The sequence below is a fragment of the Oncorhynchus masou genome, chromosome 6 (assembly GCF_036934945.1).
Source record: "Oncorhynchus masou masou isolate Uvic2021 chromosome 6, UVic_Omas_1.1, whole genome shotgun sequence".
NCBI lineage: Eukaryota > Metazoa > Chordata > Actinopteri > Salmoniformes > Salmonidae > Oncorhynchus > Oncorhynchus masou.
The window spans coordinates 75,375,824-75,399,887 of NC_088217.1; the positions used below are offsets into that span (position 1 = coordinate 75,375,824).

Genomic DNA, 24,064 nt, shown 5'->3' on the forward strand with positions numbered 1-24,064 from the left:
CTAGGGATAGGGCTAGGCTAGGGGACAGGGCAATGTCCTAGGGATAGGGCTAGGCTAGGGGACAGGGCAATGTCCTAGGGAAAAGGACAGGCTAAGGGACAGGGCAATGTCCTAGGGACAGGGCTAGGCTAGGGGACAGGGCAATGTCCTAGGGAAAAGGCTAAAGGAAAAGGCTAGGGGATCGGGCAATGTCCTAGGGACAGGGCTAGGGGACAGGACAAGGCTAGGGGACAGGGCAATGTCCTAGGGACAGGGCTAGGGGACAGGACAAGGCTAGGGGACAGGGCAATGTCCTAGGGAAAAGACTAAGGGAAAGGGCTAGGGGACAGGGCAATGTCCTAGGGAAAGGGCTAGGCTAGGGGATATGACAATGTCCTAGGGAATGGGATAGGCTAGGGGATATGACAATGTCCTAGGGAATGGGCTAGGCTAGGGGATAGGGCTAGGCTGGGGGATAGGACAATGTCCTAGGGAAAAGGCTAAGGGAAAGGGATAGGCTAGGGGACAGGGCAATGTCCTAGGGAAAGGGCTAGGCTCGGGGACAGGGCAATGTCCTAGGGAAAGGGCTAGGCTAGGGGATCGGGCAATGTCCTAGGGAAAAGGCTAAGGGAAAGGGATAGGCTAGGGGACAGGGCAATGTCCTAGGGAAAGGGCTAGGCTCGGGGACAGGGCAATGTCCTAGGGAAAGGGCTAAGGGAAAGGGCTAGGCTAGGGGACAGGGCAATGTCCTAGGGAAAGGGATAGGCTAGGGGACAGGGCAATGTCCTAGGGAAAGGGCTAGGCTCGGGGACAGGGACAGGGCAATGTCCTAGGGAAAGGGATAGGCTAGGGGACAGGGCTGGGGGATAGGACAATGTCCTAGGGAAAGGGATAGGCTAGGGGACAGGGCAATGTCCTAGGGAAAGGGCTAAGGGATAGGTTAGGGGACAGCGCAATGTCCTAGGGAAAGGGCTAAGGGAAAGGGATAGGCTAGGGGACAGGGCAATGTCCTAGGGATAGGGCTAGGCTAGGGGACAGGGCAATGTCCTAGAGAAAGGGCTAGGCTCGGGGATAGGACAATGTCCTAGGGAAAGGGCTAGGCTCGGGGACAGGGCAATGTCCTAGGGAAAAGGCTAAGGGAAAGGGATAGGCTAGGGGACAGGGCAATGTCCTAGGGAAAGGGATAGGCTAGGGGACAGGGCAATGTCCTAGGGAAAAGGCTAAGGGAAAGGGATAGGCTAGGGGACAGGGCAATGTCCTAGGGATAGGGCTAGGCTAGGGGACAGGGCAATGTCCTAGGGAAAGGGCTAGGCTCGGGGATAGGACAATGTCCTAGGGAAAGGGCTAGGCTCGGGGACAGGGCAATGTCCTAGGGATAGGGCTAGGCTAGGGGACAGGGCAATGTCCTAGGGAAAGGGCTAGGCTAGGGGACAGGGCTAGGCTGGGGGATAGGGCAAAGTGGTAGGGACAGGGCTAGGCTAGGGGATAGGATAATGTCTTAGGGAAAAGGCTAGGGAGCAATATAGAGCTGGGCCACAGTACGTCATACCTCTGTAGTTCCTCTCCCAGGACCTGAGATGCATCATCAGGAAGCACTTGGTACATGTCATCTTCTTCTAGCCTCCGCTTATTTCCAATACTGAATAAAGGGGTTACCCAACTGATAGATAGATAGAGAGAGAGAAAGGTTAATTAACCAATGCAATAACCTATTAACCAATGTATTAATTAACCAATGTATTAATTAAACAATGCAATAACCTATTAACCAATGTATTAATTAACCAATGCAATAACCTATTAACCAATGCATTAATTAACCAATGCAATAACCTATTAACCAATGTATTAATTAACCAATGCAATAACCTATTAACCAATGTATTAATTAACCAATGCAATAACCTATTAACCAATGTATTAATTAACCAATGCAATAACCTATTAACCAATGTATTAATTAACCAATGCAATAACCTATTAACCAATGCATTAATTAACCAATGCAATAACCTATTAACCAATGTATTAATTAACCAATGCAATAACCTATTAACCAATGTATTAATTAACCAATGCAATAACCTATTAACCAATGTATTAATTAACCAATGTATTAATTAACCAATGCAATAACCTATTAACCAATGCATTAATTAACCAATGCAATAACCTATTAACCAATTTATTAATTAACCAATGCAATAACCTATTAACCAATGTATTAATTAACCAATGCAATAACCTATTAACCAATGTATTAATTAACCAATGCAATAACCTATTAACCAATGTATTAATTAACCAATGCAATAACCTATTAACCAATGTATTAATTAACCAATGCAATAACCTATTAACCAATGTATTAATTAACCAATGCAATAATTAGCCAGTGCAATAACCAATTAACTAATGCAAGAATGAAGCAATGCACATTGAGGAAAGAGAAAACACAAAATAGGAAGTGGATGTGTGTGAGCAACATTTAATCCATGAACCCCAATGTTAAAATGCACTGTACTAAATGTTCTGCTTCACGGGGTGTATTAGGATACACATTTAGTAGGAGGGCCTGGTTTTTGGAAGAACTCGACTGGCCTTGTTCGTTTGCACTGCCCTACGAGAACTTGGTTGAAGAGTAACAAATTAAAATGTACCTTAAAGGATAAAGCTACTTAATTACGAATGACTGTTTCAGGGTTCAAGTGTTAACTAACAGCTCATTTGTTTTAGTTGTGTCAGCCAACTTTACGTGACCTCAGGCACTCTCCCTCAGCAGTGTCACTGATAAAGGAATTAGTAAGATACAGGTGGCAACTGTTGCGTGATCAATATGCATGCAAGGACAATGTTTTTACATCTAAATGCAAGGAGCACTGTGTACTTTTCCCCTTTCTCAGTACCACAAACCACACCGGTACAATTTAAAATTGAATTTGTTTGTTCGACATGGTGGGATCTTTTTGTGTCGGTAAAATTAATTATGCGAGAAATGGCAGTGGAAACCCTCTATGCGCAAATGTTGATATAATAACCATAATATCGTAGTACATTTGGAGTCACGAGATATGTTGTGTGGTCCTCCCACTACGACTTGGGGAAGCATGCAGTTTAAGATACAGATTAAATCAATTATGATGAACTTCACAGGGTGCTGAATTTGCAAGATGAGGAGTTTGATGCTCCTTTCCAATAAATATCGAGGGTCTTATTCTGGTGACATGATCAATTGGCTGCCGTTTGACAAATAATAAATCGCTGTTATCCATAATAATCTCCTAATGTAGGCAGTCGACCCACACTGCATTTGCGAGCTGTTGGTTAAAGCAGGGTTTCCCAAACTCGGTCCTGGGGCCCTCCCTGGGTACACATCTAGTTTTTTGCCCTGCCACTACACAGCTGATTGAAATAACCAACTCATCATCAAGCTTTAATTGTTTTTAATCTGCTGTATAGTGAGTGGTAGGGCAAAAACCAAAACGTGCACCCGTGTACTCAATTCCCATTCAGTACATGGGAATTTAAAATGGAAAAGGTTATTTTTATGTGCAATGCGTAATCATGCACAGCCTTTTATCCGCAAAAAGTCAGTTTGATGGAAACATCTCTGGTCTAAAAACGTGCAACTTGTTTTATGCAGATTTGTTTAAATATTTGCATGGAAATCTGTCGCTAATTGAATAGAAACCTAGCTACTGCTAACCTTGTTTTTTAGCTTGAAAGAACATTATCTTGCTCAAAACAACCAGTTCATCATACTGTGCAATATTCTCTCTGAACTCTAGTGGTGCTTTTTGACACATGGGTTAGATGGTTAACTTTGACTGACCTGTGATCAGTTTGCTTGCTTTGCTCTACTGATTCTTTGGTGTTTCCTAACCCTGGAAAACCCTGAATGGATAATCAGGCAGCATTGTCTGTGGCCAGCCCCGCCACTTCAACTGAAGAATGTGGCTGATGAAATGTAACTGCTCTCAAATGTAATAGATGCTTTACATTGATTGTTTACAAGACACAAAAGACAACAAAAAATATAAACAAGAGTAATACAAGTACAACCATATTTTGGGTTTTAATACCTGAAATGAGAATATCCGGATTCTCTTTAAAAAGAGACCACTGACACTTATAAAGGCAAATTCCACCCCAAAACTATATTTTTGTATTTGTTTTATTTAATCTATTGTTATATGGTAAGTGTACCGAATAAGCCCACCAAAATCTAAGTTTAGACATTTCTAATACATACTGCCCTAATTTTTTGGGGTGGGGAAATCAAAACATTAAGTGGAGATAAAATGTAAGATGAATCTCTGATCAAGTTTTATGACTTTACTTACAACATTTTTACAAATATTTGATCAAATATGTGAAAAGTCCAGACTTGGCTTAATGGGTACCGAATGTACCCTTTCAGCCCATGTGTGTTCCAAATAAGCCCACCTCTTACATAATTCATTTCCAAAATGTCTAAAACCTAGACATTTCTTAAGTAGAATGTGATGATACTAAATGTCCCCTAAAGTTATTCAAATAAACTGATCATTACTATTCATCATGATGAAAGTAGCACTCGTAACAGGGGATTGTCCAATTGTATCCACAGATATGACTGTACACTTATGCTTTTGTTCTTGCCAACCAGTACACACACCTGATTCAACTAATCAAAGACATAACTCAAGACCTTACTAGTTGAATCAGGTGTGATTTTGTTTGGTTAAAACAAAACCCTGTACCCACACTGGCCCTCTGTGAATAAGAAGCAAAGACTAACACACACCACTTTCAATTAATTATCTGAAAGCTGATTCACATTTGCTTTACTGCTATTCTTGTTAGTTGAACTTGTCTATCTAAAGCCAGTTGAACCTTATTTATTTATAGCCATTTACATTCTGCATAGAGGGAGTGCTTTTGTGCTACGCTACCCTTCAAGCCCAACTCCTAAAAACATCACATTTAAAATGTATCCCCTTTGGAAAGTATTCAGACCACTTGACTTTTTCCACATTTTGTTATAGCATTATTCACCCCCCCCCTCTCACCCATCTACAAACACGCACACCCATAATGACAAAGCAAAAAACAGGTTTAGATTTGTTTTTATGTATATAATTGATCACAATTACATAACTATTCAGACCCTGTATGCAGTGCATTCTTTAGGCAGCAATTACAGCCTTGAGTCTTCTTGTGTATGACGGTACAAACTTGGCACACGTATTAGAGGAGTTTCTCTGCAGACCCTCTCAAGCTCTGTCAGGTTGGATGGGGAGTGTTGCTGCACAGCTATTTTCAGATCTCTCCAGAGATGTTCAATCTGGTTCAAGTCCGGGCTCTGGCTAGGCCACTCAAGGTCATTATTCAGAGACTTGTCCCAAAGCCACTTCTGCGTTGTCTTAGCTGTGTTTTTAGGGTAATTTTCCTATTGGAAGGTGAGCGTTGGCCCCAGTCTGAGGTCCTGAGTAGTTTCATCAAAGGTCCTGACTAGTCTCCTATTCCCCGCTGCTGAAAAACACCCCACAGCATGATGCTGCCACCACAATGCTTCACAGTAGGTATGGTTCCAGGTTTCCTCCAGAAGTGACGCTTGGCAATCAGGCCAACGAGTTCAATCTTGGTTTTATCAGACCTGAGAATCTTGTTTCTCATGGTCTGAGCATTTTTAGGTGCGTGACCATCAAGTTCTTGGTCACCTCCCTGACCAAGGCCCTTCTCCCCTGATTTCTCATTTTGGCCGGGCGGCCAGCTCTAGGAAGAGTTTTGGCGGTTCTAAACTTCTTCCATTTAAGAATGATGGAGGCCACTGTGTTCTTGGGGACCTTCAATGCTGCAGAAATATGTTGGTATCCTTTCCCAGATCTGTGCCTCAACACAATCCTGTCTCGGAGCTCTGCGGACAATTGCTTCGACCTCGTGGCTTGGTTTTTACTCTGACATGCACTGTCAACTGTGGGCCCTTATATAGACAGGTGTATGCCTTTCCAAAACATGTCCAATCAATTTAATTTACCAAAGGTGGACTCCAATCAAGTTGTAGAAGCATCAAGGATGATCAACAAAATCAGATGCACCGGAGGTTAATTGAGTCTCATTGCAAAGGGTCTGAATACTTACAGTTGAAGTCGGAAGTTTACATACACTTAGGTGTATGTAAAATTTCTCCACAACAAACTATAGGTTTGGCAAGTCGGTTAGGACATCTACTTTGTGCATGACAAGTCATTTTTCCAACAATTATTTACAGACACATTATTTCACTGTTTCACAATTCCAGTGGGTCAGAAGTTTACATGCACCAAGTTGACTGTGCCTTTAAACAGCTTGGAAAATTCCAGAAAATGATGTCATGGCTTTAGAAGCTTCTGATAGGATAATTGACACCCTTTGAGTCAATTGGAGGTGTACCTGTGGATGCATTTCAAGACCTACCTTCAAACTCAGTGCCTCTTTGTTTGACATCATGGGAAAATGAAAATAAATCAGCCAAGATCTCAGAAAAAGAATTGTAGACCTACACAAGTCTGGTTCATCCTTTGGAGCAATTTCCAAACACCTGAAGGTACCACATTCATCTGTACAAACAATAGTATGCAAGCATAAACACCATGGAACCACGCAGCCGTCATACCGCTCAGGAAGTAGATGCGTTCTGTCTCCTAGAGATGAATGTATTTGGTGCGCAAAGTGCAAATCAACAGCAAAGGACCTTGAGAAGATGCTGGAGGAAACGGGTACAAAAGGTATCTATATCCACAGTAAAATGAGTCCTATATCGACATTACCTGAAAGGCCGCTCAGCAAGGAAGAAGCAACTGCTCCAAAACCGCCATAAAAAAGCCAGGCTACGGTTTGCAACTGCACATGGGGACAAAGATTGTACTTTTTGGGGAAATATCCTCTGGTCTGATGAATCAAAAATAACTGTTTGGCAATAATGACCATCGTTATGTTTGAAGTAACAAGGGGGAGGCTTGTTACTTCCAATTGATAATGATTTTTTCATGCTACCAGTCGTGCCTGCATGTCACAGTCACACAGTAGCAACATAACTTGCTGATCTATAACAAAATAAAATGCATTTGGTCTTATTTTACTGTTAAATGAACCTTGCATTGTCATACAGTGCCTTGAATGTATTCAAATCCCTTGACTCTTTCCATATTTTGTTACGTTACAGTGAAATGGATAAATAAAGCATTCCACAGCAAAGTGTAAACAAGTTGAGTCATTTTGACTAATTTCTTAAAAATAAGACATCAACACCTGATTTACATACAGTTGAAGTCGGAGGTTTACATACACCTTAGCCAAATGCATTTAAACTGAGTTTTTCACAATTCCTGACATTTAATCCTAGTAAAAATTCCCTATTTTAGGTCAGTTAGGGTCACCACTTTATTTTAAGAATGTGAAATGTCAGAATAATAATAGTGATTTATTTCTGCATTTCTTTATTTCATCACATTCCCAGTGGGTCAGAAGTTTACATACACTCAGTATTTGGTAGCATTGCTTTTAAATTGTTTAACTTGGGTCAAATGTTTCAGGTAGCCTTCCACAAGCTTCCCACAATATGTTGGGTGAATTGTGGCCCATTCCTCCTGACAGCACTGGTGTAACTGAGTCAGGTTTATAGGCCTCCTTGCTCACACACGCTTTTTCAGTTCTGCCCACAAATGTTATATAGGATTGAGGTCACGGCTTTGTGATGGCCACTGCAATACTTTGACTTTGTTGTCCTTAAGCCATTTTGCCACAACTTTGGAAGTATGCTTGGGGTCATTGTCCATTTGGAAGACCATTTGCGACCAAGCTTAAACTTCCTGACTGATGTCTTGAGATATTGCTTAAATATATCCACATAAAATCCCACAACATGATGCTGCAAAACCTGTGTTTCAGGGTTGGGATGGTGGTCTTCAGTTTGCAAGCCTCCCCCTTTTTCCTCCAAACATAATGATGGTCATTATGGCCAAACAGTTCCATTTTTGATTCATCAGACTAGAGGACATTTCTCCAAAAAGTACAATCTTTGTCCCCATGTGCAGTTGCAAGCCGTAGTCTGGCTTTTTTAATGGTGGTTTTGGAGCAGTGGCCTCTTCCATGCTATGCGGCCTTTCAGGTTATGTCGATATAGGACTCATTTACTGTGGATATAGATACTTTTGTACCCGTTTCCTCCATCATCTTCACAAGGTCCTTTGTTGTTGTTGGGATTGATTTGCACTTTTCGCACCAAAGAACATTCATCTCTAGGAGACAGAACACATCTCCTTCCTGAGCGGTATGATGGCTGCGTGGTCCCATGGTGTTTATACATGCAAACTATTGTTTGTACAGATGGATGTAGTACCTTCAGGCATTTGGAAATTGCTCCCAAGGCTGAACCAGACTTGTGGAGGTCTACAATTATTTTTCTGGTGTCTTGGCTGATTTCTTTTGATTTTCCCATGATGTCAAGCAAAGAGGCACTGAGTTTGAAGGTAAGCCTTGAAATACATCCACAGGTACACCTCCAATTGACTCAAATGATGTAAATTAGCCTATCAGAAGCTTCTAAAGCCATGACATAATTAGCTGGAATTTTCCAAGCTGTTTAAAGGCACAGTCAACATAGTGTATGTAAACTTCTGACCCACTGGAATTGTGATACAGTGAAATAATATGTCTGTAAACAATTGTTGGAAAAATGACTTGTCATGCACAAAGTAGATGTCCTAACCAACTTGCTAAAACTATAGTTGTATGTCTATAAAACTATAGACATTTCTGGAGTGGTTGAAAAACAAGTTTTAATGACTCCAACCTAAATGTATGTAAACTTCAACTGTATCTGGCTCCATACACACTTTCTACATTGTAAATTATTTTCCATAGAACGCATAGGTTGTGTTCATAAATTCTATCTGGAGTGCCAGAGTGCGCTCGCAAACTCAGTGTTTAGCTTTCGGAGCCTTCAGAGCACAGACTGGACGCTTTGACCGAGGCATAGGGTTCATCCGAGCGTTCTGACCTCACATCGGCCGTCAAACACCCAAGTTAGCTGGCTAACGCGTTGGCTAGCTTGCTAGCTAGCTACTGCAACATCCAAAGTTGTTTAGTGGTCTTATGTTTATAAGGACTGATGTCAGGGCGTTCGTATTCTTCAGTTCAACTTTACTGCTAAATTTGCTGGCATTAGAGTTCACATGGCATATCACTCCTACTGTCTGGCTACTGTAAAACATGGAACCCCACAGTACGAATACATGACAATGTTCACTACGTTACATCCCTCCCTTATTTCAAAATAAAGAAACTTAAGTTATCACTACTGGTCGGTATCAAATTCCCTTGAGATGCAACATTAAGGTTAACTATTTCACAGTTTTTGAACTTCATTAATTACATCTCTTCAATGAGATCTTGAAGGTTTTCCATTGGTTCTCATAGGGTATTGGGGGTTTGGATCTGGGTTTTGATCTGGTTGTTCAGCGTCCTGTGGACAAGTTTTCAGTTCCGTGAGGGTTTGCGCAGTAGTTTCCCCTGAAAACTGTAGAGATTTTGTTTCCAAGGTCTTCCTTCAGAGTTTGTAGCTGTGACAGTTTGCTTGTGTTCTCATGAAGCGTTTCGCTTCGGATTTAGCTCTCGGGCCAGTAAGATGTTATCTTTCTAGTTTCAAATCCAAGGTAGTGGCTGAAATCTGTGAAGGACTATCAATTGAAAGGAGGTCCATCGTAAAAACAGACAATCTTGGGTACTCCAGAGGAGAAAACGTTGTCAAGCAGGAAGGACAGAAGTGGCTGATGTGGACTTAACGATTTCAACTTCCGGATACCTTGAGTAATCGTCAACAACTACAAGTAGGTACAGTGCCTTGCGAAAGTATTCGGCCCCCTTGAACTTTGCAACCTTTTGCCACATTTCAGGCTTCAAACACAAAGATATAAAACTGTATTTTTTTGTGAAGAATCAACAACAAGTGGGACACAATCATGAAGTGGAACGACATTTATTGGATATTTAAAACTTTTTTAACAAATCAAAAACTGAAAAAAATGGGCGTGCAAAATTATTCAGCCCCTTTACTTTCAGTGCAGCAAACTCTCTCCAGAAGTTCAGTGAGGATCTCTGAATGATCCAATGTTGACCTAAATGACTAATGATGATAAATACAATCCACCTGTGTGTAATCAAGTCTCCGTATAAATGCACCTGCACTGTGATAGTCTCAGAGGTCAATTAACAGCGCAGAGAGCATCATGAAGAACAAGGAACACACCAGGCAGGTCCGAGATACTGTTGTGAAGAAGTTTAAAGACGGATTTGGATACAAAAAGATTTCCCAAGCTTTAAACATCCCAAGGAGCACTGTGCAAGCGATAATATTGAAATGGAAGGAGTATCAGACCACTGCAAATCTACCAAGACCTGGCCGTCCCTCTAAACTTTCAGCTCATACAAGGAGAAGACTGATCAGAGATGCAGCCAAGAGGCCCATGATCACTCTGGATGAACTGCAGAGATCTACAGCTGAGGTGGGAGACTCTGTCCATAGGACAACAATCAGTCGTATATTGCACAAATCTGGCCTTTATGGAAGAGTGGCAAGAAGAAAGCCATTTCTTAAAGATATCCATAAAAAGTGTTGTTTAAAGTTTGCCACAAGCCACCTGGGAGACACACCAAACATGTGGAAGAAGGTGCTCTGGTCAGATGAAACCAAAATTGAACTTTTTGTCAACAATGCAAAACGTTATGTTTGGCGTAAAAGCGACACAGCTCATCACCCTGAACACACCATACCCACTGTCAAACATGGTGGTGGCAGCATCATGGTTTGGGCCTGCTTTTCGTCAGCAGGGACAGGGAAGATGGTTAAAATTGATGGGAAGATGGATGGAGCCAAATACAGGACCATTCTGGAAGAAAACCTGATGGAGTCTGCAAAAGACCTGAGACTGGGACGGAGATTTGTCTTCCAACAAGACAATGATCCAAAACATAAAGCAAAATCTACAATGGAATGGTTCAAAAATAAACATATCCAGGTGTTAGAATGGCCAAGTCAAAGTCCAGACCTGAATCAATCGAGAATCTGTGGAAAGAACTGAAAACTGCTGTTCACAAATGCTCTCCATCCAACCTCACTGAGCTCGAGCTGTTTTGCAAGGAGAAATGGGAAACAATTTCAGTCTCTCGATGTGCAAAACTGATAGACATACCCCAAGCGACTTACAGCTGTAATCGCAGCAAAAGGTGGCGCTACAAAGTATTAACTTAAGGGGGCTGAATAATTTTGCACGCCCAATTTTTCAGTTTGAAATATCCAATAAATGTCGTTCCACTTCATGATTGTGTCCCACTTGTTGTTGATTCTTCACAAAAAAATACAGTTTTATATCTTTGTTTGAAGCATGAAATGTGGCAAAAGGTCGCAAAGTTCAAGGGGGCCGAATAATTTCGCAAGGCACTGTAGTCACCCGATGGGAAAGGCCCGCAGAAATCGACAGATACTTCTAGTCATGGACCTTTTGGTAGTTTCGACATAGACAGTGGTTCCATATGATTTTCTACAGTGGCAGCTTGACATGGAATGCAGTGCTGAAGTGCTTTTTTCCACCATGTCATCTATGCCTGGAAACCACACCTTCTCTCTCAGTAGGTGTTATGTTTTCACAATACCTAGGATGTCCTAGATTGATTGCTTTTTTTTGGAGAGAGTTTGGAAGAATGAGCCGTGTTCCTCTCAGGATGACATTTGCTGGTGCGTTGATTAGTTAGTTCATGTCTCATGCGAAAGAGTGCTTTTAATGTTTGGAAATCAGCTTCTTGCGTGTCACATGGTGAATCTTGCCAGGTTTCTGTGGACTGATAGGCGCATCACCTTCTGTAGAGCTGAGTATCTTTGTTACTTCTTGCACCTCTTCTAGAGTCATCGCTTTGGGAACTGTGTTGTCAATGATACAAGTTCTCATATTCCTCTGCCATGCGAGAGGTTCTTTGTGGGGTTTCCCCTCCGATGGGACGTCTTGACATGTAGTCGGCAGGGTTGTCTTTGCTGGATTTGTACTTAACAGTGGAGTTGTATGGTTTTAGTCTCAGTCTCCATCACTCAAGTCATGCTGGGGGTGTTGAAGATAAGCTCTAGTTGTTTATGGTCTATGAAGTGAGCTCTATAGAGACACAAGTGAAAGTGTTCGCATGCCCAGATGATCACCAGAACTTCTCTCTTGGTTTGGGAGTAGCGCTGTTCAACCTCAGAGCGCTCGGCAGGTATAGTCAATGATATGGGCGTCTATCACTTGTAGGGTTGTTTCGACATAGTATGGCACCTAAAGCAACTGGGCTGGCGTCAACTAACAGTGTCAACCTCTTGGCTGGGTCAAAGTAGGCTGTCGTCTTGTGCTGCATCAGACAGGTTCTTCATTTATTCCAATCGCAGACTGGTGCTGTGGTCCCCATGACCAGGTGTGATCTTTTCTTGTGAGCTCACAGAGGCTGTGCAGTTGTTGCAAAGTCTGGTATGAACAGTTAGCAGTATTGCATCATGCCAAGTAGACTGCGAACTTCCGAGGCATTTTGAGGTGCTGGCAGATTCTATATGGCTTTGATTTTCTTTGGATCCTCTGAAATGCCTTTCTCAGAGAAAACATGGCTGTTAACACTCGTGTTGTTTTGCTGCATTCACATTTTCTTTGTTCCGCGTGAGATCTTACGCAATCTCTGAAAACACAGCTTTAAAGACTCAGTGTGTTCATCTTGAGATCTACCATAGACTAGGATGTCGTTGCTCATGTTTCTCACGTTGGGAATGCCTTGCAGCACTTGCTGTATGTATTGCATTTTGAAACACCGCGGCAGCTGAATTTATGCCCGAGTTCAGTCTGGTGTATCTCAAAAAGCCAGTATGTGTAGTGAAGGTTGTGAGTCTGGATGTAACTCAAGCTGGTAGTATCTAGCATTAAGATCTAGCTTGGAGAACACCACTGCTCCATTCAGATCATGGATCAGGTCGTCAACCATTGGTGTGATGTGTCGTTCACGTTGAAGTGCTGTGTTCAGAAGGTGCATGTCGACACAGACAAACTATCAGACGTCTTGGGTTTTGGTGTGATGCGTCGTTCACGTTGAAGTGCTGTGTTCAGAAGGTGCATGTCGACACAGACAAACTATCAGACGTCTTGGGTTTTGGTGTGATGTGTCGTTCACGTTGAAGTGCTGTGTTCAGAAGGTGCATGTCGACACAGACAAACTATCAGACGTCTTGGGTTTTGGTGTGATGTGTCGTTCACGTTGAAGTGCTGTGTTCAGAAGGTGCATGTCGACACAGACAAACTATCAGACGTCTTGGGTTTTGGTGTGACCACTATAGGGGATACCCATGGCGTTGGCCTGCTGATCTTTTCAATGTCTTGGCTTTTAAGTGTGTCAAGCTCTTGTTGAACTTTTTCGCTCACGTGAAAAGGAATCCTCCTGTGGTTGTACTGCTGGTTGCACTGGTGGTTGTACTGCTGGTTGCACTGTGTCATCAATGTGCAGCTTCACTTGAAAGTCAGTTTTCCGATACCTTGGAAGAGGTCCTGGTATTTATTGGTAAACTGGCTTATGAATTAATCATCAGCTGGTTCAGTTGGGGTGGATAGCGGGTTGATTATTTTCAGAAGTCCAAGGTCTGTTGCTGTCTGACAGCGAAGTAGTGAGCCAGTCACCTTTGATTACATAGAAAGTGGTATCCACCGTCTTAGTCGTGGAGAGGACTGGTGCTGTGAATTGTCTTCTGTGGAAATGGTTCGGATGAGCCATAAGCAAAGATGTTTGCCTTAACATAGTTGATTAAAAACAAAAACAGGCTAACACTTGCTCCCAAATCACTAATACCATCCACAGCTGTGTTCATAATGGTAACTTGGATGTGTGGTTGCGACAGTTTCTGTAGTGTACACACAACAGACACATAATCATCCAAGCTTGGTGAGGTGTTTTGTTTTTCTGTCTTGTCATCATGTGACTGCACTTTATGTTACGTTTCGGACGCCATTGAGGTTAGTTTATCAGCAAATGGAGGAGTGGACTCTGTGGTTTGATCTACAACATTTTTTAAAGTGATTCAACTTTCCACATTCTTCACATCTTTTCCCCCCTGCAGGGCAATTTGTTTGTCTTCCATCATGTGGGAATTTCCACCCACAGTTATTGCATTTTCTGTTTTGATGTTTGTCACTTTCATAGCCCTGGCTTTTATGTTTTTTATTTTGTACAGTGCGCACTGTACAGTGCGCAAGTTATTTTTGTGATTTTGATTGAGCATTGTCAATGCCTGAAGCTTGTTTATCCGACATTTCTTGTGCCCTGCCTGCATCAAGTAGCTGTTGGAGAGCCATTGAACCGTCCTTTAGCGCCCTCAAGCGGAGGCGCGCGGAACTGCAGCTTAGTATTATCTGTGACTTGATTTATCAACGTTCGCAAACTCGCATATGTATGCTAATTGCCCCAATCTTGTGTGGTAAGCATCCAAGGTTTCGTTTTCATTTTGTCAGAACGTAGGTTTCATATTCTGTGTTGACTTTTGGACATAAATATGCAATGAGCTGGGCTACAGCTGTGTCATAGCAATCAGCTGCTGCGGTATCTTGCAGTGGTCAAATATATCGTACACATCAGACCCTGCATAGTGTAACAGTAATGCCCTTTTCTGTATGTTATCCGCGATGTCTAATGCCACTAGAACATTTTTGAATCTGTTTATCCATTGTTTCGACCTCGAGCCGATTGAACTGGATTCTGTGTGCACATCATGGTATTTTAATGTACAAGTTAACTAGGCTGTTGTTGCTATCTGCGTTTACTCACATAGGCACGTAGTTCGTCTTGTAAATTGCATTCGCCTCCTGTGCGTTTCACTCGTCGCCAATTGTAACATCCACAGTTGTTTAGATGTCTTATGTTTAAAAGAACGGATGCCCGGGCGTTCATATACATTAGTTTAACTTTACTCCAAAATTTGCTGGCATTATAGTTTACATGGCATATCACTCCTACTGTCTGGCTCCTGTAAAACATGGAACTGGAGTCCCACAGTACGAATACACGGACTGGATTGTGGCATAATGTTCACTACATTACAGCTACATCCAGACCCCTGACCATTTTACTCGCCCAAGCAGAGCTGGTTAGGCTGATTTTATGTTACCCATATCAATGGTGACTGTGCTACTGGCAACAATTGAATCACGCATTTTTTGGCCTACGTTTACTGACACCAGCCATAGTCAACCGGTGTTGAGCGTTCGTAAATTCCTCAGTTGTTCTGAACTCTGGCCCAATCAGACAAGAGTGCTCTGAAATTGTGAGTAAATAGCCAGAGCGAATTTACGAACGCACCCTTAATAGCCAGCCACCTTACTAACTAGCTACTTTTAAAAGATTCGAGCTACAGTGTTAACTGTAAACAAGTACTTACCAGAAAAACACCCGTGAAAAGAAATTGGCTGTTGTTGATGGATTAAATTTCACGTCTTTCTTCAGTTGTTCCATTTTTCAATGACACCACGCCAAAATGTGTAAATAAATACGAGGAGGAGTCTACTGTGTCCAGTCGAATTCACCATTCATTTTCTGTGTTCAGAGTTCACTCAAACATCGTTTTAAGCTGTGTTTTACTATTGACAATTACAGCTGATTTCGGGATTGTATATTGATTTACTATACTTACTATAAATAAGTAATCTGATTTATTTGTTTCAGTCTCTGAATTGTTTAATCAAACTTTTCGCCACCAGCTCCTGATATAAGGCCATATAACAAAAGGTCTCCTGAATTAGTCTTGTGGCCCGAGCAGGTTTTCCCCACTTAGGTATAGTAAGAACTGGTTTTCCTGGCTAAACCAGTGGTGTGTTTTCATCGCATGAGGTTGGTGGCACCTTAATTGGGGAGAACTGTCTCATGTTAATGACTGAAGCGGATGGGTGGGATGACATAAACACGCACTTGGCCCAAGCGAGTTGTCCCCGGGTTTTCCTGCCGAGGTGTAATAAGAACTGGTTTTCCTGGCTAAACCAGTGGCAGGTATTCATCGCATGAGGTTGGTGGCACCTTAATTGGGGAGAACTGTCTCATGTTAATGACTGAAGCGGATGGGTGGGATGACATAAACACGCACTTGGCCCAAGCGAGTTGTCCCCGGGTTTTCCTGCCGAGGTGTAATAAGAACTGGTTTCCCTGGCTAAACCAGTGGCAGGTATTCATCGCATGAGGTTGGTGGCACCTTAATTGGAGAGGATGGGCTCATGTTAATGACTGGAGCATAATAGGTGGAATGGTATCAAATACATCAAACAAATGGTTTCCATGTGTTTGATGCCATTCCATTGGTTCCGTTCCAGCCATTATTATGAGCTGTTCTCCCCTCAGTGGCCTTCACTATTCATGGATGCCAAGGAAACCAGGCTTCCCCCCCCAAAAGACAAAAACATATACAATAATTTATTTTGTCTCTGTGTTTCATAATTTTCCTTGTATCTCAATGGAGAAAGCAAACAAGTGAGCAAAATATATTTCCTCTGTCTCAGTATGTGTAGCCCATCTGATGCTGTCTGGCCAAAAAGGGTATGACATTGTTGCTGCCCATAGCATTGAATGTAAGGAAAGCCAGCGAGCATTTGGCCTCCCTTGATACCAAATAAAATAATAGGCAATCAGCGTTGAGCTAAACTGTGTGAGCTCAACTGACTGGTCCTGGCATACCAAAACAAAAGTCTGTTTGGATTTGGCTTCATACCAATCACATCAAAAGCAAAACATCATTTACAGAAACTTGAGTTGTTGCATCGTGTAGTGTCGTTGTTCTCCAGTGGCTAGCTAGCTAGCTAAATTCGTCTCGTTCCTATCGTCTCTCGTCTCGTTCCTTATCCATTGATGGAGATTTGGGCAGGTTTTACTTAAATCTCCATACTGGCCAATGATTACAATGACGATTCTAATCCAAACATAAATTCATACATTGTGCCCCTGGCCTGAGAGGATGGAAGTTCAATATGTAGCTAGATGTAGTAGGTTAATGTAAACTAGCTGGCCTGGCGCATCGTTGCCCTTGAGAGTAAGTTAGGCTAGCGAGCAAACATTTTAGCCAGGTAGCCTAGCTCCTGTTTTCTTTTCAACTTGTGGTAACTCTGTGGTTCTAAATCAATAGTTGTTTAGTAATCCGAAAATGACGGAAACATTAACTTCCTTGATCATGCTGTAGGTCATGCTACCCTCGGGGCGGCAGGGTAGCCTAGTGGTTAGAGCGTTGGGCTCGTAACCGAAATGTTGCAAGTTCACTCAGTTCCAGCCATTATTATGAGCCGTCTTCCCCTCAGCGGCCTCCACTGATGTAACTGTTTGTTACATGTAATATGCTTTGTTGCTTTCATTTTTGTGATGAAACAAAGGTGTGGTTAAATGTATTTCTGCCACTGTCTTATTGTCTCGGCCTTAGGCCTACATATCACACTATATATCACAGTAGCAAGGCATATGAACTAACAGGTTATAGAGCAAACAACACAATTATGGCTTTTTTTCTGGATTGGCTTCCCAAGGGATTTTACTCACGCACCGCTATTGGGCTAAACTAGCTGGCTAGCTGAAGTATGCTTGTTTTCGTCCTCATTGCGAATCTTCATAAAGCACCCTCAACTTTATATAAACATGTAACTAAGACATTCGCTGGAAAGCAACTTAAATGATGTATTGTTTTATTAAAGTCATGACTGGTTCGAGATATCTGTCGTAAGACGACGGTGGAGAAGGATATCATTGCTACTTAACGCGGATCCAAGTTCAGTTTTGAGATCCAACGGCGCCATTAGCGTAGGGTTAGCTGGGTGTTTCTGACTGGTCTTGGAACTGTGACAACGGGAAGCTTTACCCGCTTGGCTTGATGGGATATTTTGTGATTTTGCCAACAGCAATGTACAGTATGTACATAGTCTTGTACCCTTACATTTTTTTCTGAACCTTTTTTCAACTGACTATCGTATTTGTTGATTAATCAATCTTTATTAATATAATGAGACATCCATGAATGTCACAAGAAAACTTGAGAAAATAACAACTCTACAGATTGCAATGAGTACAATGAATGGCTAAATTACTTCCTTAAAATTAACTTAAGGCTAGGGGGCAGTATCCTGAATTTCCAGCTGGCTGAGGTGCCCAAAGTAAACTGTCTGTTACTCAGGCCCAGAGGATAGGATATGCATATAATTGGTAGCATTGGATAGACAAACACGCTGAAGTTTCTAAAACTGTTAAAATTATGTCTGTTTGTATAACAGAACTGATTTGACAGGTGAAAACCTGAGGAAAATCCATCCGGAATTATTTTTTTTGGAGGTCACAGGCCTTTTCAATGCAAGCCTATGGGATATACAAAATAATATCTCCCAGATTGCAGTTCCTATGGCTTCCACTAGATGTCAAGTCTTTATACAGGGTTTCAGGCTTGTTTCTTGAAAAACGAACAAGTAGTTGTAGTTTATCCAAGATGTTCTCATCAGGAAAGGTAGGCTTTTGGCATGCGTGAATGAGGGCGCGCTATTCATTATTTTCCTTTTCTATTGAACACTGCTCTTTCTGTCTGAAATATTATAATTAATTTACATATTAGGGTACCTGAGGATTGATTAGAAACATTGTTTGACTTGTTTGGACAAAGTTTACCAGTAGATGTTTGCAATCCTTTGTATGCATGTTGAAGGAATGGATTACTGAAATCAATGGCGCCAACTAAACAGACTTTTTGGATATAAAGAAGGACTTTATCGAACAAAACAAACATTCATTGTGTATCTGGTACCCTTGGGATTGCAAACAGAGGAAGATCTTCAAAAGGTAAGTGATTTATTTTATCGCTATTTGTGATTTATGTAAAGCCTGTGCTGGTTGAATAAGTATTTTGATGTGGGGCTCTGTCCTGAAATCTGACAAAGGGGTTGGATTAACAAGAAGTTAAGCTTTTAAATTATTAAGATACTTGTATGTTCATGAATGTTCAGTAATACGATTTTGAAACTTGAATTTGGCGCGCTCCAATTTCACAGGATGTTGTCAAATTTGATCCCGCTAGCGGGATCCGATCCCTTAGAGGTTTTAATTTTAACAGGCCGTTCTCTTTAGTTTTTGTAACGTGTCGCCAAATGACCCATGGGAACTTCTTCCTGCGATGTGATTGAGACGCTAAATACCAACAATGTTTACAGTCACTGTCAGAAATTAATACCGAGAACATTGAAATCTCGACTCACTCCTCTCGTGAACCACCGCCCAATAAATGCCATCACTCATCCTGGGCACAAATCTCGATGCACTGAGATGCCAAGGAGATTAAGTCACTGGACAGTCGTAATGGACCATTGAGTCTGCCCTCGTGCACATCATGGCCAGCCTTCTCCCGCCGGTAGCAAATCCAAACTCCGAACGGAGCGTGGTTGTAGAATCGGGTGACACTTTCCCACTATTATGACAGAAACTACATGCACTCTTTTTTATTTTTTTATTTATTACTTTATTTAACCAGGTAGGCTAGTTGAGAACAAGTTCTCATTTGCAACTGCGACCTGGCCAAGATAAACCATAGCAATTTGACACATACAACAGAGTTACACATGGAATAAACAAAACATACAGTAGAACAAAAGAAAACAAAAAGTCTATATACAGTGAGTGCAAATGAGGTAAGTTAAGGAAATAAATAGGCCACGGTGGCAAAGTAATTACAATATAGCAATTAAACACTGGAATGGTAGATCGGCAGAAGATTAATGTACAGGTAGAGATACTGGGGTGTAAAGGAGCTAAATAAATAAATACCAGTATGGGGATGAGGTAGGTAGATAGATGGGCTGTTTACAGATGTGCTATGTACAGGTGGAGTGAACTGTAAGCTGCTCTGACAGCTGGTGCTTAAAGCTAGTGAGGGAGATGTGAGTCTCCAGCTTCAGAGATTTTTGCAATTCGTTCCAGTCATGGGCAGCACAGAACTGGAAGGAAAGACGACCAAAGGAAGAATTGGCTTTGGGGGTGACCAGTGAGATATACCTGCTGGAGCACGTGCTATGAGTAGGTGCTGCTATGGTGACCAGTGAGTTGAGATAAGGCGGGGCTTTACCTAGCAGAGACTTGTAGATAACCTGTAGCCAGTGGGTTTGGCAACGAGTATGAAGCGAGGGCCAACCAACGAGAGCATACAGGTCGCAATGGTTGGTAGTGTATGGGGCTTTGGTGACAAAATGGATGGCACTGTGATAGACTGCATCCAGTTTGTTGAGTAGAGTGTTGGAGGCTATTTTATAGATGACATCACCGAAGTCGAGGATCGGTAGGATGGTCAGTTTTACGAGGGTATGTTTGGCAGCATGAGTGAAGGATGCTTTGTTGTGATATAGGAAGCCGATTCTAGATTTCATTTTGGACTGAAGATGCTTAATGTGAGTCTGGAAGGAGAGTTTACAGTCTAACCAGACACCCAGGTATTTGTAGTTGTCCACGTATTCTAAGTCAGAGCCGTCCAGAGTAGTGATGCTGGACGGGCGATCAGGTGCGGGCAGTGATCGATTGAATAGCATGCATTTAGTTTTACTTGCGTTTAAGAGCAGTTGGAGGCCACGGAAGGAGAGTTGTATGGCATTGAAGCTCGTCTGGAGGTTAGTTAACACAGTGTCCAAGGAGGGGCCAGAAGTATACAGAATGGTGTCGTCTGCGTAGAGGTGGATCAGAGAATCACCGGCAGCAAGAGCAACATCATTGATGTATACTGTATACTTGATGTATACTGAGTCGGCCCGAGAATTGAACCCTGTGGCACACCCATAGAGACTGTCAGAGGTCCGGACAACAGGCCCTCCGATTTGACACACTGAACTCTATCTGAGAAGTAGTTGGTAAACCAGGCGAGGCAATCATTTGGGAAACCAAGGCTGTCGAGTCTGCCAATAAGAATGTTGTGATTGACAGAGTCGAAAGCCTTGGCCAGGTTGATGAATACGGCTGCACAGTAATGTCTCTTATCGATGGCGGTTATGATGTCGTTTAGAACCTTGAGCGTGGCTGAGGTGCACCCATGACCAGCTCTGAAACCAGATTGCATAGCGGAGAAGGTATGGTGGGATTCAAAATGGTCAGTCTTCTGTTTAACTTGGCTTTCGAAAACCTTAGAAAGACAGGGTAGCATTGATATAGGTCTGTAGCAGTTTTGGTCTAGAGTGTCATGACTGCGGCAGCTTTCCAATCTTTGGGAATCTCAGACATTACGAAAGAGAGGTTGGATAGGCTAGTAATAGGGGTTGCAACAATTTTTGGCAGATAATTTTAGAAAGAGGGGGTCCAGATTGTCTAGCCCGGCTGATTTGTAGGGGTCCAGATTTTGCAGCTCTTTCAGAACATCAGTTATCTGGATTTGGGTAAAGGAGAAATGGTGGGGGCTTTGGCGGGGTGCTGTGGAGGGTGCCGGGCAGTTGACCGGGGTAGGGGTAGCCATGTGGAAAGCATGGCCAGCCGTAGAAAAATGCTTATTGAAATTCTCAATTATAGTGGATTTATCGGTGACGATGGGTGATGACGACTGATGATGATGATGACTCTAATGATGATGCTATGAACCACAGCTCTAGCGTCGACTAGTCCCAGCCTGCCGGCTTGGCAGTGACCGTCGACTAGAAAATATCCTTGCATGAAATCTTTGAGCGTGTGCAAGGTGGAACCTCAGTGTGTAGCATACACCTACTGCCATGGCATCCTCATCCAAGTTTGATAAATTCAGTTCTTCAAAGACAGAGACATCCATCCCGTTGTTCAAATACTTTGTGCGTGAGCTCCAATGTACTTTGACCATGCCAAATGACAGAACCCTAGCCATGCCAAGCCTTGCGAATTTCCATTTCCACTATATGGACAAATCATTTGCTTCGCTTGTTCTGCCTGATCTCTCCATCACAGTTCAGACTAGAGGTCTTCAAGAATCCACCTGTGACCGAATACCCAAGACTAGATCCTGGACCTGAGCAGGTTCGGATCCAGAATTCTATATATATATTGTCACGGGTCTGGGTCAAATCTGATATGATTGTCACGGGTCTCAGGTATGTGTAATTATAACTGAGTTGTCCTGTCACGCCCTGACCGTAGATTGCTTTGTATGTTTCTAGTTTTAGTTTGGTCAGGGTGTGATGTGGGTGGGTATTCTATGTGTGTATTTCTATGTGTTTGGCCTGGTATGGTTCCCAATCAGAGGCAGCTGTCAACAGTTGTCTCTGATTGAGAACCATGCTTAGGCAGCCTGGTTTCGCCCTTGAGTTGTGGGTAGTTGTTGTCTGTCTTTGTGTGTCTGCACCAGACAGAACTGTTTTGTTTGTTCCACTTTGTTGTTTTTTTGTTCTAGTGTTCAGTTTTAAATTGACCTTGAACATGTACCACGATGCACCTTGGTCCTCTTCACCTTCTTCCACCTACGACAACCATTACATGTCCGGAAGGACCTGTATAGAACCAAACGCAATGCTGCAGTATGGAGAGAGACAGAAATTGTATAATTTATGCTGCTGCTCTTGCTTTTCACGAGAGTGGCATGTGTAGCTTGTTGTTGGCCAATCGTAAGTATCGTGACTTTACCTTCATTAATCTGATGACTGTTATTTATTTAATCCACAAACTATAATTTAATTATTATGTTCATTTATTACCCGATTCAATTAATTGTATAACAATTAACTCATTAGGATTTGGGGCACCACGGAAGAAGTTGTTTAGAGTTACCATCTCCCGAATTAAACTCTATAAGGTCTTTACCTATAGCATCCATAAAACAGTCAACATATCAATCATAACCTCTTATCAATTCTCATTCTGACCTACTTGGATCTGCAAGAACCCCAGCCTTGAGCATTATTCAGTACTATACAAATTGGTTTGCTCATTTATTTACTAGCTTACTAAATGAGTGTGAATACACACTTACATGAGACAAGGGTCCCTAGTGGACTGACAAAATATAATGGCTTATGACACAGAGTTGGAGAAAGAGACACATTCTATAACTATTCTCACATTAATCATATACCTTGCACCCAAACCACCGCCCGCTTGGAATAAGAAATAATGAATGTATTTACGTGTGAAATGCCTTCGTTCATGGTTAATCTCAGTCCAAGCCTTCTCTGAAAGTTGTTGTGGTGGGATCTCCTGTTGGTGTAAGGCTCTGATTGTCCACAAGCGGTCACAATGTACCTCTTCTAAATTGTCTGTAGTTTAAATGATTCCCATTGATGATGAGCATATTAGGAAAGCCTCACTTAGATTCGCTTTTCTCGATATCTGACTTAAGACAGCTAATCAACTGTACCAGTGATTTGTCTGAGGTGTGCTTCTCCTCTCTTCCTCCTCGTGTTGGCATTCAGAATTCGGACCACGATGGACATGAGCTGCAGCTCTTAGTCTCTCTGAAGGAAGGTGAGTTAATTTATTCACCCCGTGTTGAGGTTCAAAGCGTCAACCATTTCAAAACATGTAGCTCTCCTCCTCACGTTTCCTGGTCTAAAGGTTGATTTTATCACCAAGGCTTTTTATGCACTCTGGCCAAAGGAAGCGTTCTGTAATGCTGACGATCTCTGAGCTCACTCGGGCGTGGCTAGTTACTGTGCATAGTTTATAGGAAAAACAATTATCTCATTAGAAAACTAAAATCACAGTCCTATCTTGACATAGGATTGTTAAGACATTGCCATTTTAATGATATCACAAAATAGACATTAGTTTTCCTTAGACCATCTCTCATCATTCCACACAATCAGATGTTAGAAAAATTGTTCCAGTGTACACTTTTGGGACATTAGAGTTTTGGGTGTTCCTTTGGTTGATACTAAAGGGTAGAAAGAGAGTCTCCCTCAATGGTAATTTAAGACAGAGTGTAAAGGTCGATCATCCAGCAGCCTCCCCCTCCTCTGTGGGATAGAGAGAGAGGCTTGATTTTATTGTATTTTTATTTATTAACCTTTATTTACCTAGGCAAGTCAGTTAAGAACAAATTCTTATTTATAATGATGGCCTACCCTGGCCAAAC

The 24,064-nt window shown here is 42.2% G+C and overlaps 1 protein-coding gene across 2 annotated transcripts in view; it reads right to left on the bottom strand.

Annotated features, from left to right (window-relative positions):
- The window catches only part of LOC135542627 (ATP-binding cassette sub-family C member 4-like), a 41,691-nt gene extending 26,196 nt beyond the window's left edge, over positions 1 to 15,495 (bottom strand). Inside the window, exons 1-2 of one of the 2 annotated variants that reach the window (XM_064969736.1) lie at positions 15,431 to 15,495; positions 1,529 to 1,639 (exon numbers count right to left, since the gene is read on the bottom strand). In XM_064969736.1, coding sequence (XP_064825808.1) covers positions 1,529 to 1,584 — 56 coding nt within the window. In that variant the 5' untranslated portion in view covers positions 1,585 to 1,639; positions 15,431 to 15,495. Of the gene's footprint in view, positions 1 to 1,528; positions 1,640 to 14,820; positions 15,026 to 15,430 lie in introns of those variants that run through there. The other variant, XM_064969735.1, reaches the window with a different exon arrangement.
- Between the last annotated feature and the right edge of the window lie 8,569 nt (positions 15,496 to 24,064).